A 13160-nucleotide genomic window follows, 5' to 3' on the forward strand; every position below is an offset into this window, starting at 1 on the left:
ATGGATGTCAATGGAGGAGTGGCTTTACTAAGCTGAATAAACAGCATTTTAGAGGAAACAGCTTATCAATTAATGAATTGACAGCCTATCAGCTAATCTTCAACATGTTTTACACTAAACAATACTTTTTGATTGAACTATTTTTAGAGTTTACTCTGAAAAAAATGCAGTTTTATAAGACAAATCACTAGGCGCGTTTCCATTACCCTTCAAATTGTGCAAATTGAAATTGCGAATTGAAAATATGCCTAATGGAAACGGGTCAATTTCGCAAAAACGCCCATATATCGCAAAAAAGTTTTTACGCTCACATGAGGTGGTTTTTCAGGCAATGCGAAAAAGGAATAATTTGCAAAACTGCAATGGAAACGGCTTTTTCGCATTTACAGGTCACATGGCGTATGTAAAAAGTCATATGATCATTCTTCAATGTACTATAACCTCCAATAAACACATCATGTTTGGCCGCTCTCCAGTATAAGGAGCTTTCCCTACCATTAATGCTTAGAGAATTTAGACTGCACACGTACTGAAGCTGATTGCGGCCACAATGCTTGTGTTTATTCCAGAATCCAGCCGCGCCACGCACGTTTCTGAAGCGGCTCTCTGTGCTGCTTCTGTAAATATCGATTATACGCCTCCTTTGAATAAATATAGCCAAAATCCATTGCCATGACTTATCGCGAGAGGCAAAAGGTTGCGTTTTAGTAGCATAACATTGGTTAATGGAAACGACATCATTTCGCAATACTTTTTTATCGACATTTATAAAATATCGCCAAAGTTTTGGGCAAATCTGTGATGGAAACGCGCCTACTGACTTTTTGTGACAGGTGCGATTCAGCTTACGGCACTTCTCATTTATTTCTAAGGTATCCGTAAATGGCGATTGAGTGTCCAACAACTCTGACTAAAATTTAATGACGTCAAGGCTGTAAATGCGGTCGCACACCTGACGAGAAGCGCAGCGCCAAGCTGCGTCTAGAGCAAATCTACAACAAGTACAACACGACGTAGCTGGACAGACTCCGAACGGTGCCGCCGGTGTGCGTACACTCATAGAAAACAATGTGTTTGAATTTTAAAGACGTGGTGTGATGCGTTGTGAAACGACGCTGCGCTTCTCATCCGGTGTGTGACCGCCTTAATGCGATTGGTTATTAAGGCACACATGATCCAAGTTGACCATTACGCTTTCTCCAATAGTAAGTAATACAGACCCACTCCTTGCCAGAATTTATACAACAGTTCTTTCTGGTCCTCAGAACAGTTCTTTTTGTGTCACGGAATGTAGTTTTAAGAGTTTTTTTATGCGATAATGTACTTGTTTTTACTTAAAATATGCGGTTTGTTTATAAAGATAACATCTGTTTGAAAATTTGCTTTAACGTTTTCGGAGATGTGAGTTCCAGGGCATCAGCGGCCTTTCAGCACTCATGAACCCGCCGAGAGCAGCCTCACCTCGGCCAAATCTTCTGGAATTTGCCGCTGGCTCTGATGTCTCTATAGTGGTTAAACATGAGATATAATTTGTTTGGGGTAAATCTAACGGGTCGTATTTGGTCTCATTAATCTATTATTTGTTCCAGAGCAAATAGTTTTAGCAGAAGGCAAAATTTCATCACGTTATATTTTATGTAAATTCAATGCTGTGTATCAGAGCGCTGCCTTTGTACTTTTGACTGAATTGTCTAGCAACTTTTATGATGGCTGTTGTTGATGTTTATTAAATAGTATTATTCAGTAAATCATATTTTATATATATAATAGTTATGTCATGACAACTCTCGGGTGGATTGGCATGGTAATGTACATGACAATGTTAACTTATTTGGTCTTGGCGGATTAGATCTGCTACGCTGCTGCTGCTGCGGCAGAGCAAGTACTGAAACTTGCTACTGCCAATACATCCACAACATGCTGCTGTGAGCATGTAAGAAATATTGCTGCTGCAAATATAACATACATGAAATAACCCCCATATAGCGTACATTAATCACCTCGTAGCAGATCTTTACAGGTGGAGCTGGGGAAGGTGGAGGGTTTCTGAAGCAAGCTGCAACTGCTACGGCAAGCACAAGTGATATATTTGAATGTTGAACAGCGACCTCATTGGCTAACGATACAGGAGAGAACCAATCAGCTGTGTCATGTGATAATGATGTCATTAGGTCAGATTGAGTTAGACCTATTGGACTGTGCCATCTAGAGTTTCATGCCATAACTCTGTATTAGTATTTAGTATTGGGAAACGGTGTGTGTTCATGATGGTGATTTTAGTTACATTGTCCGCTATTAGATGACGACAAGAGACAGTTATTATGAGTGAGTCAGCAGTAAAGACTTTTATATTGAAAGAGACGGAAGTTATTTTTATTTTCTACAACAACTTGTAAGACGCAGTTAACAAATGCACTGAGCAGCACTGTCATCGGAAATCACCCTTAACAGATGAAAGGACAGTACGACAAAGATATTGCTTTCCTCAGCGGATATTCAAACTGATGTTTTATTGTGAATATGAGATTGAGCTGAAGAATGAATGCTGTATCAGATGCAGGTAATCACACTCGCTCAGTCCATCTCTCTCTCTCTACTCGACTCCACATAATACTGCTTTTAATACAGTAATACAATAACCTTTTAATGAAGCAACTCAGCGTTCCTTCGTTACTAGTTCCAAAGTGATGTTTTCAAATTAGTAATGGATCTTGAGCTCAGCTGTTAAACTGTCAAACTGAGATTGAATCTGTGGCAGAAGGAAGTAGTTCCACACATAAGAGGGTTTTTAAAGACACTCCATTGTTGTTTCATATTCATTTATACACTCGTGCCGTCGAACTGTTGTATAAACGCAATATCACAATTGTAGCCGTGATATATGGCTGTATATCGGCACACTGTGATTACCTACGGTGATTACCTTCTACGGCCGAATCACAGCAGTGCCAATATACAGCCATATCTCACGTCTACTTCTAGTTTCATGCATTCTTTTTTTTTATCAACATTTGAATGTGTGTAGGTTTCATTTAAAAAGCAACATTTTGAACAAAAAGCTGAGAAAATGTTTTTGTCAAAGACTACGTCTGGATCTGTGATGAATACACAGATGAAACACAGATCCAAAGCACTTCCTGAGTTGGCATTTCATTCGGTAAGGTTAGGCAGTTTTGATTTATGTGCTGTTTAATGTTTGATGATGGCGTTATTTTACATAGGCCTATGCATCTGCTTACATAGTCGCTTGTTTCTGCTTCTTCTTCACTTGTTTTAATCCAGAGATTTCAGTACTCTTTCAGAAGATTTGCGTCGCGGCTTGGGCAACTGACAGATCGCACACCGGATACATTGCATTCAATTGAAGCAGAATCATCCAAAGCATTTAATCTAATCACCAAACATGCAGAGTTCACTTCAGCCGGTCGACAGCTAGTCAGTACTCAACGTAGCTCCCGGACTACTCTGCACTGGAAGAGAATGACTTCCTGTCTATCGGTAATAGTGGAAAGGCGGCTTTAGAATGAGTCACAACCTCTCATCTCGCTGCGTCCCGTCCCTCGGCTGTGTCTCAGTTGCCCCCTCCTTCTCTGCCCCGCACTTGTCTTATTATTGCCCCAGAGACGAAGTCTCTTGACATTCACACGTGGCCTGACCTTTTTTGGGACAGTTTCCAATTAAATCTTGTCAGGTTCTTGTCTGTACAAAGCAGCCTGAGATGGCCTTAGCCTGCCTAACTTCACAGAGATACACTACTTTTCGAGTGGAGGTGACAGAGCGTGTTGTTGGCGACTCGTGGTGACTCATCGAGTACGGCAGAAGGACGTTTTCTCGTGGAGATAATTGCGTTTTTCTCACCTGTGCCGTTTATTTTGCAGGCCTTCAAAAGTGCCATGATGAGCTCATACTGGTGTGCGGGGAAGGGTGATGTCATCGAGAACTGGTGCCGCTGTGACCTGACGGCGCTTGGCAAAGACGGGCTTCCCAACTGTAGCCCCCTGCGGCGGCCCGTGTAAGTTACCCCCACCTACAAGCATCTTTATGCAATACTTGATTCCTGGCACCTCTTTTTTGGCAGAATATTAAGGCATCCTAGACTTAGGCAAGACATATGCTGCTGCCAAATATGCCTCATGTTCACTGCCAAATTGTGAGGCAGCGTCTCATCAAGGCAATCGTTTGGTGACTCAGTCAGTATGTCCATTACATTAAATGCTGAGTCACATAATGAAATATACAAAATATTTTCAAAGAAGTCACTTCTGCTCCCCAAGGCTGCATTTATTTGATCGAAAATACAGCAAAAAGGTAATATTGTGAGATATGTTTTCTATGCAAATATATTGTGAAATGTAATTTATTCCTGTGTTCAAATATGAATTTTCAGCATCATTATTCCAGTCTTCAGTGTCACATGATCCTTCAGAAATCATTCTAATATGCTGATATGTTGCTCAAGAAACATTTCTGATTATTATCAATGTTGAAAACAGTTGTGCACATTATAGATGTCTTTACTGTCACTTTTGATCACTTTAATGCATCCTTGATGAATAAATTAATTATTTGTTTATATTAATTTAAAAAAACCAAACAATCTGCACATTTTTAAAAAGGTAGTGGGAAAAATAAAATGGACAATTTTGTGATTCAGACTATTTTCAGATTCTTTTGTGAATGGAATAAACATCACATTTCCAGCCCACAAGATCCAAACTGCCCCATGCAAATTATGTTCAGCACAGATTTTACGGCCATATTCGTGTCGTTGTCTGAAATGAGGGCAGAGAGCTTGTGTCGCTCTTGTGTCTAATTCATTCTTAGTGAATTCCTCAAGGTGTCTTAAATATTCTGCCTACTGTTTATAATAGCCTTTGCTTCAGAGTCACATCTATGGTGCCTTAAAATGCCTCCTGCTTAGGCAGCTCAGTGGGTTTTGGAACAGAGCCATTATGTCAAATCCTACTAACACATACACCCGATGCTGGCTTGTCTTTATTTTCACAGATTGAGACTGGCTCCACACCTGGAACCCTCCAGTACGATGGTTGCGCTGGAATGGGTCGATGTGGAACCCCTGATTGGCTACAAGGTTTCAGATTACGTCATTCAACACAAGCGAGTAGAGGACCTGTCAGAGGCAGAAATCTACACAGGTAAGCGCCACTCTCAGGCTTATGAACAATGTTACAGAGAAGAACGCCCGCTTCACACTGAATTGTATTAAAGTCTGTGCAAAAACAACTTCTTAAAATACAAGGGGAACTGCGTTGCTGGTCAAAAGTTTGGAATAATTAAGATTGTTTGTAAGATTGTTTGAATTCTCTTCTGCTCACGAAGCATTCATTTATTTGATAAACAGAAAAAAAACAACGTAATATTGTGAAATAACACTACTATTTAAAATAGCTGTTTTATATTTGAATATATTGTACATTTGTAATTTATTGCTGTGATCATTACTCAAATGTTATATCCATCTATGCAATACAGTGGAATACTGCAATAAGTTTAGTAGGCTATACCACCCTACCCTATTAGTCAAACATAAAAAAGCAATAAATAAATACATACATACATAAATGTAAAAAAATATATAAATATATATTTTTTTTTTATGTATGTATTTATTTATTTATTTATTTATTACGAAAGAGGATTAGGGCCAAGCAATAATAAAAAATTAAAACCATCTCGAGATTAAAGTCATTAACTTTCGAGAAAAAAATCGTTAAATTTCAAGAAAAAAGTCGAGATTAAATGTTGAGAGTAAACTCGTTAAATTTCGAGTATAAAGTCGTTAAATTGCGAGAAAAAAAGTCAAGATAAAATGTTGAGAATAAACTCATTAAATTATGACAAAAAAGTTGTTAAATTTCGAGAAAAAATCTCGTTAAAATTTGGAGAAAAAAGTCGAAATAAAATGTTGAGAATAAACTCATTAAATTACGAGAAAAAAGTCGTTAAATTGCGAGAAAAAAACTCGTTAAATACTCGTTAAGCAATTGATTTTCACTTTTCCGATGTGATATGTGATGAGAAAAGGAAGAAAAGTGAGTTTGGCAAAAAACAGACTCGAACCCAGTCGATCGTATCAGCGCTACTCCCCAGTGCATTACTCTCTAACCCACCCCACTGCAGACACTAAACAACGCAGTCCAATGAGATGAAATGAACATGACACAAGTGTGTTTATTCTCGACTTTTTTCACGTGTTTTTCTCGTAATTTAATGAGATTATTCACAACATTTTATTTCAACTTTTTTCTCGAAATTGAACAAGTTTTTTTCTTGAAATGTAACGACTTTTTTCTTGTAATACGAGAAAAAAGTCGTTAAATTGCGAGAAAAAAACTCGTTAAATACTCGTTAAGCAATTGATTTTCACTTTTCCGATGTGATATGTGATGAGAAAAGGAAGAAAAGTGAGTTTGGCAAAAAACAGACTCGAACCCAGTCGATCGTATCAGCGCTACTCCCCAGTGCATTACTCTCTAACCCACCCCACTGCAGACACTAAACAACGCAGTCCAATGAGATGAAATGAACATGACACAAGTGTGTTTATTCTCGACTTTTTTCACGTGTTTTTCTCGTAATTTAATGAGATTATTCACAACATTTTATTTCAACTTTTTTCTCGAAATTGAACAAGTTTTTTTCTTGAAATGTAACGACTTTTTTCTTGTAATTTAATGAGTTTATTCTCAACATTTTATCTCAACTATTTTTCCTCGCAATTTGATGACTTTTTTCTCTTAATTTAATACGTTTATTCTCACCATTTTATTTCGACTTTTTTTCTCGAAATTTAACGATTTTTTTCTTGAAACATAATGACTTTATTCTCGAGATGGTTTTATTTTTTTATTATTGCTTGGCCCTAATCCTCTTTCTTTCTTTCTTTCTTTCTTTCTTTATCATCTATCTATCTATCTATCTATCTATCTTTCTTTCTTTCTTTATCATCTATCTATCTATCTATCTATTATTTTATTCTATCCTCATTGCGGGCGGAGCCCCCCTAAAATGAAAATCCTAGAATTGCCCCTGATTTGAATATATTGTAAATTTGTAATTTATTGCTGTGATCAAAACTGAATTTTCAGCATCATTACTCCAGGCTTCAGTGTCACATGATCCTTCAGAAATCATCCTAATATGCTGATTTGCTGCTCAATAAACACTTTTGGTTATTTTCAATGTTAAAAACAGTTTTTGCTGCTTAATATTTGTGTCAAAACTGATACATTTCCATTCAAAAATGTTGGTAAAAATTTAACAAAGATGTGACAGTAAAGACATTTTAATGTTACAAAAAAATTATATTCAAAATGAATGCTGTTCTTTTGAACTTTCTATTTATCAAAGGATCCTGAAAAAAAAAAAACTATAAAATAAAATAATAAAAATAAAATAATAAAAATAAAATAATAATACAATTATAAATTAAATAATAAATTAAATTAAAAAAATGAATCTACAGCTTTGCCATCACAGGAATTAATTGCATTTTAAAATATATTTAAATAGAAAATAATTATTTCAGTTTAGTTTACAATATTACTTTTTTATTACTTTTATTACTTTTTTTTTACTACTTTTCCCTTGTATTTTAATCAAATAAATACAGCCTGGTGAGCAGAAGCGACTTCTTTCAAAAGCATTAAAAAATCTAAATTATTCTAAACTTTTGACCAGTAGGGTACATGAGTTTATTGATGTGAAAAATACAGTTAATTTCTTGGCATTATGTGTTTTTCTACTCAACCTGACAGTGTGTTGTGCATAGAAGGATTTTTCCCCCCCTTAATTTTCACTATTTCTTTTGGCCTAATGGACCTTGTCCAATCTTACGAGATGCTTCCAATCATTTAGATGTGAATGTACCATTCTTATGCCTGTGATCAATTTAGAAATCTAATTTCCCAGTGCTGGGAAATTGCAGTTCAGTCTGGGCTCTGCAGTGATGTTGTCCTCGTAGCCTGCGGTCAGAGTCTGAATACATAACTGATTGGCTTGTTGATCTGGTCAAATCTAGTTAAGCTTCCATGGCACTACGATTTCAGGGTTACAGGAGCAGAGGGAGATGAAGACGAGATACTAACAGTCTGTGTGACTGGCAGTGACCTGTAGCTGTCTGTCCGAGTCATGGCTTGTGAGTCAGAGTTTAGGTGACAGGAATCTAATAAAAGAGGAGAGATGAAATGTTAAGGTTGAACAGGCCGGGTTTAGTCATCGCAAGCAATCCATCCAGCAGAAGGAGGAGTGCCGATGAGTGAAAGCAGAGGATGAAGACAATTCCTGGCAGGAGGACAGATGGTGTGACGTCTTTGATTCTGATCAGTTAGAGAGACTGACTGCAGGATTACACCCTCCAGCGGCCCAAAACGCTGACCTGAGATCAGCTGGTGGTCTCGGGTTGTGTTGGTCATGTGAGGCTGTTTTTACATGTAGTTCAACTGCTTGGTCCGAAACAGAGTTTGATTGTCCCATTGTCCAATTTGGGTCTGAACCGTGCGTTCAAACATTCGAACAATAAAATAAATGTACGTGTATTTATAAAGCACTTTTAAAAACAACACATGTTGTACCAAAGTGCTGTGCAATTAATAAAACTGTTATATAAATGAAACATTATAAATTAAGAATAACAGACTGTTAAAATATCTGTGCATATTAAGTGCAGCAAGACTTTGAAATATAAAGTATGCATGTTGTGTGTGTCTCTGCGTGAATTAGCGATGCAAGTTTTTCAAAGGTCTTCATGACAACAAAATAAAAGTTTAACTTGAAGAAATTGTGACAGAAATATATTGCTATTGTACAGTAGAATGCACTTCTCATTGGAGTAGTAGTAGTAGTAATAATAATAATAATAATAATATTTTTTTTTCATTTGATTGTCAGCATTTTTGATAATATATTTGTATAAAATCATAAATCCAGAAAAATTAAAGCAAACAATATAAAAAAATAAAAAAATAAAGTATAAGTAAATAAATAAATGGAAAAAAAAAAATCAATCAATCATAGGGCACTATAATAATAATAATAATAATAATAATAATAATAATAATAATAATAACAACAACAACAATACGAATAATAATAATAATATTTTTTTTTCATTTGATTGTCAGCGTTTTTGATAATACATTTGTATAAAATCATAAATCCAGAAAAATTAAAGCAAACAACATAAAAAAGTAAATACATAAATGAAAAAAAATCTGTCATTCATAGGGCACTATAATAATAATAATAATAATAATTAGGGATGCACCGATACCACTTCTGGTCTCCTGTACTCGTACTCGATACTTTCATTTTTGGTACTTGCCGATACCGTGTACCGATACCAAAATGGAAAGGGTGACCTCTGATGGCTAGCAGACGGAAGTTCATGGACCAGATACGTAACAGAAACGTGCTGTGGTTTATTTTCCAAAGCCACTCGTATAATGCAAAAACACTCAAGCAAGCAAAACGTGCAACGCGTGCACGTATTTGTAAATAATAATAATAATAATAATAATAATAATAATAATAATAATAATAATAATAATAATAATAATAATAATAATAATAATAATAATAATAATAATAATAATAATAATAATAATAATAATAATAATAATAATAATAATAATAATAATAATAATAATAATAAATTAAATTAAATTGTTAATGTTTTATGAATTCAATTGATTAGACATGCTTTAATAAAACAGTTAAAACAGAATAATTAAAATGGAAAACATGGAATTTAGGAAAAATACACTCTAAAAAATGCTGGGTTAAATGCAACCCAGTGCAGGGTAAAATAGGGACAAACCCAGCAATTGGGTTGTTTTGACCCAGCGGTTGGGTTACTACCCAGAAGGTTGGGTTAAACATTTAACCCAACTGCTGGGTCAAAACAGCCCAATTGCTGGGTTTGTCCCTATTTTACCCAGCACTGGGTTGTATTTAACCCATAATTTTTTAGAGTGTACAACTAAAAAAATAAAACTGATTTAATAGGACCCTGAAATGTCATTTGTGTTAATCTTTTAATGTAAGTTTCATGATTTCAATTAATTAGACAAGTTTCTTTACTAAAATGTAATTTAACCATTAAAACAGAACTATCAAAACAAACAAAAAAAAGGAATGCAGAAAAAAAAACTGCATGAAAAAAGGTAAAACTAACTCAAAATTTTGGGGAAAATAAAACAAATTTAATAGGGCCCTAAAACATACACATAAAACTTCTTTATATCTAAAAAAAAAATGCACACAGAACGACACTTTGGTTTGTCTGAAGCAGATGCTAGAGGTGCAAAGAATGCAAGCTGTTCTCTAAAGATATAATTAAGACAGAGGACAGCACTGCATGAGAGATATAAACCATAAGCAAACAATTCTGCAAATTACACGTCATCAAGATCATTTCACTTCCACACACCCCAGACCACAGGCCACGAGTGGACTTAGAAAACCACTTTCATATCAAATTAACCAAACTATGAAAGCACTGCTCCATGTGAAAGCCCCTAAGAAAACCTGCTGATGACAACGTGCTCATTTTTCTATCATGTGTTTATCAGATGGTGATAATAATCAAAGGTGAAAGACACACTGACAGGGGCTCTTTTTTTCTTAGATTCAAACATCTTTTGGATCATGTATCACATTCTGTAAAATCTGAGGCTAAAATAGACTCTTTGTTTTACAACAAAGGGATCAGCTGTTTCAATATGAAATACACGGATTTGTGGAATAATGGGAGACATTTGGAAATTGGAATTCTTCAAGGAGGAAATTTGGCAGTTTAAGACGGGATGCCTGGGAAAAGAAATGCTATTAGGGTCAACAAGGACAAAATATTTACTAGCTAAACAAATATTTAAGTTAAGTTTCTTAATGCAAATTTCTGGTATTGTTGTGCTGTTTTTTTCAATGAAAAAAATGCAGTAAATTGCTGCCCCTGATTTTCTATTTGCAATGATGTCATAAATAAATTAGCGCTGTCAAAATTAGCGCATTAACACAGGCAATCTTTTTTTTTTTTCAGTTTAACTCGTTGAACAAATTTAATGCAATTAACAGAGGGCAGAGCTATGGTTGGCCACCCCACTCACAACTGCTGCTTCTGTCTTTTTTTTCTTGACAAGAATTGCGTTTATTTAGACGCAGAACGTCTTTACGAGCACATCAAATGGACGACTTTTCAGACGCGCACTCCTTCACCTCAGTGCCAGGTGCTAGACGAACGAGTGCGGAAAATATACAGGTGACGAGGAGCTTCAGTACAACAACAGTGAACTGCGATCATATGAGATGTTGTCAGGCCATGAGTCAGTAAAACCAATTTTCCTGTCCTGTCAGCTGATATACTGCGCTCATAGCACGTGCTCTTCAATGAATGCACAAATGCACCGGCGCTCGCTGTAGCCTGTATTATTTAATATTAAAGCACAAAAGAAACTGCGAGCATGCAATGTCATAGTTATGTCGTCAGTTAAGAAGTTACCAAAAAGGCGATTAAAGCTGCCTTACACCTATGCATGTATGTAAGTATTTGTTATATATGAGTCACAATTAAGAACATGTCTCTTTTAAAACTGTCCTGGAACAGCCCAGCACTCTCTCCCTCATCAACACACCCGATTCAACTCGTCAGCTCATTAGTAGAGACTTTGGGTCAGAATAGATAAAGAGATGCGATCTATTTATTTATTATTTTATTCTATCCTCGTTGCGGGCGGAGCCCCCCTAAAATGAAAATCCTAGAATTGCCCCTGATTTGAATATATTGTAAATTTGTAATTTATTGCTGTGATCAAAACTGAATTTTCAGCATTATTACTCCAGGCTTCAATGTCACATGATCCTTCAGAAATCATCCTAATATGCTGATTTGCTGCTCGAGAAACACTTCTGGTTATTTTCAAAAGTAATGATGCTTATAAACGAGGCACTTGTTGCATCCAGTGAGGACATAATTACGGATTATAATGACTTATACTGTCTTTTTACGCGTTTGCGCTGGACACATCTGAATATTTGGGTTAAACTGTTCTGGAACAGTGTTGTAAATACAACTTAACCACTGATTTCTAGTCGTGTCCTCTTTTGCAAGGACAAACAAAGTAGTTTCACTTTCACAACGAACCAGCGTCACACACGACGACCTTGAGTGAGCGGAGGCCGGAGGCCTAGAGTGAGCCGCGGCCTAGAGTGAGCGGAGGCTGGCTTGAGTGAACGGCGGCTGGAGGGCTTGAGAACGGCGTGGCGGGCAGCCTTGCGGCAACCACATGTGACGACCCCGGGCTCAATTAGGCTAATTCAATGCGAAACTGAAAGCAAACGGTGTTCTCACGCAGCCCACCTCTCTCATTCGGCATTAATCCAATTAAATGTGTTCATATTTGCACGACGACCTTGAGTGAGCGGAGGCCGGAGGCCTAGAGTGAGCCGCGGCCTAGAGTGAGCGGAGACGGATTCAACGGAGGAGCGGCCGGCGGGCAGTGTTGGGCAAGTTGCTTCCAATATGTAATACATTAAATATTACTAGTTACTGTCTTTAGGTGCCGGCGCGATCGAACAGCGGAAACGAACAACAAAAAAAGTCATTTTTGGTCATACAGATCATTCGAAACTGCAATGTGTTTACTTTTATTTCTGTCATCTCGGTTTCCTTTCCGTGGACTTTCATAGTGCGCCGCGCCACAAAAATAGCCTACCAAACTCAGCATATCTCTCAGTCTTTTCCTTTCGTTTTGTTAATCTGTTAATTAGGCTATTTAAGTCAAATATTCTGCATATTCATTCTTTTTATAGACTATGATTTAATAAAAACAGATTTTGTTATTTTTAGTTAAACTTAATTTTGATTGTCTGTGCTGCGCTCGTCCACCGTATTTTTTCACTTCTCCGAACCCGCATCTCTCTCCAATAGCTTAGTGTTAGTGGCACCAGTCCAGGTGTTTCCAGGTTTTACTCGTGCTATTTCTCCATGTTGAGAGTTTGGTGTCACACATATTGCACCTGACTATGCATTCTTATCCTTTTCTCCGATTAACTGAAAATAACAGGAGTGTGTCCATCTCACAAATGTAGAATCCGTCTCTGCAGTCATCTCAACCATCTAATTCCAGCAACAGGAAATAGAC

At 36.6% G+C, this 13160-nt stretch overlaps 1 protein-coding gene across 2 annotated transcripts in view; it reads left to right on the forward strand.

Annotated features, from left to right (window-relative positions):
- The window catches only part of LOC107727993 (astrotactin-2-like), a 236493-nt gene that overhangs the window by 181121 nt on the left and 42212 nt on the right, over positions 1-13160 (forward strand). For both annotated transcript variants that reach the window (XM_016538046.1, XM_016538051.1), the window contains 2 exons: positions 3879-4012; positions 5008-5156. In XM_016538046.1, the coding sequence (XP_016393532.1) occupies positions 3879-4012; positions 5008-5156 (283 nt within the window). The remainder of the gene's footprint in view (positions 1-3878; positions 4013-5007; positions 5157-13160) is intronic.

The sequence above is a fragment of the Sinocyclocheilus rhinocerous genome, unplaced genomic scaffold (assembly GCF_001515625.1).
Source record: "Sinocyclocheilus rhinocerous isolate Xijiao unplaced genomic scaffold, SAMN03320098_v1.1 scaffold1364, whole genome shotgun sequence".
Lineage (NCBI taxonomy): Eukaryota > Metazoa > Chordata > Actinopteri > Cypriniformes > Cyprinidae > Sinocyclocheilus > Sinocyclocheilus rhinocerous.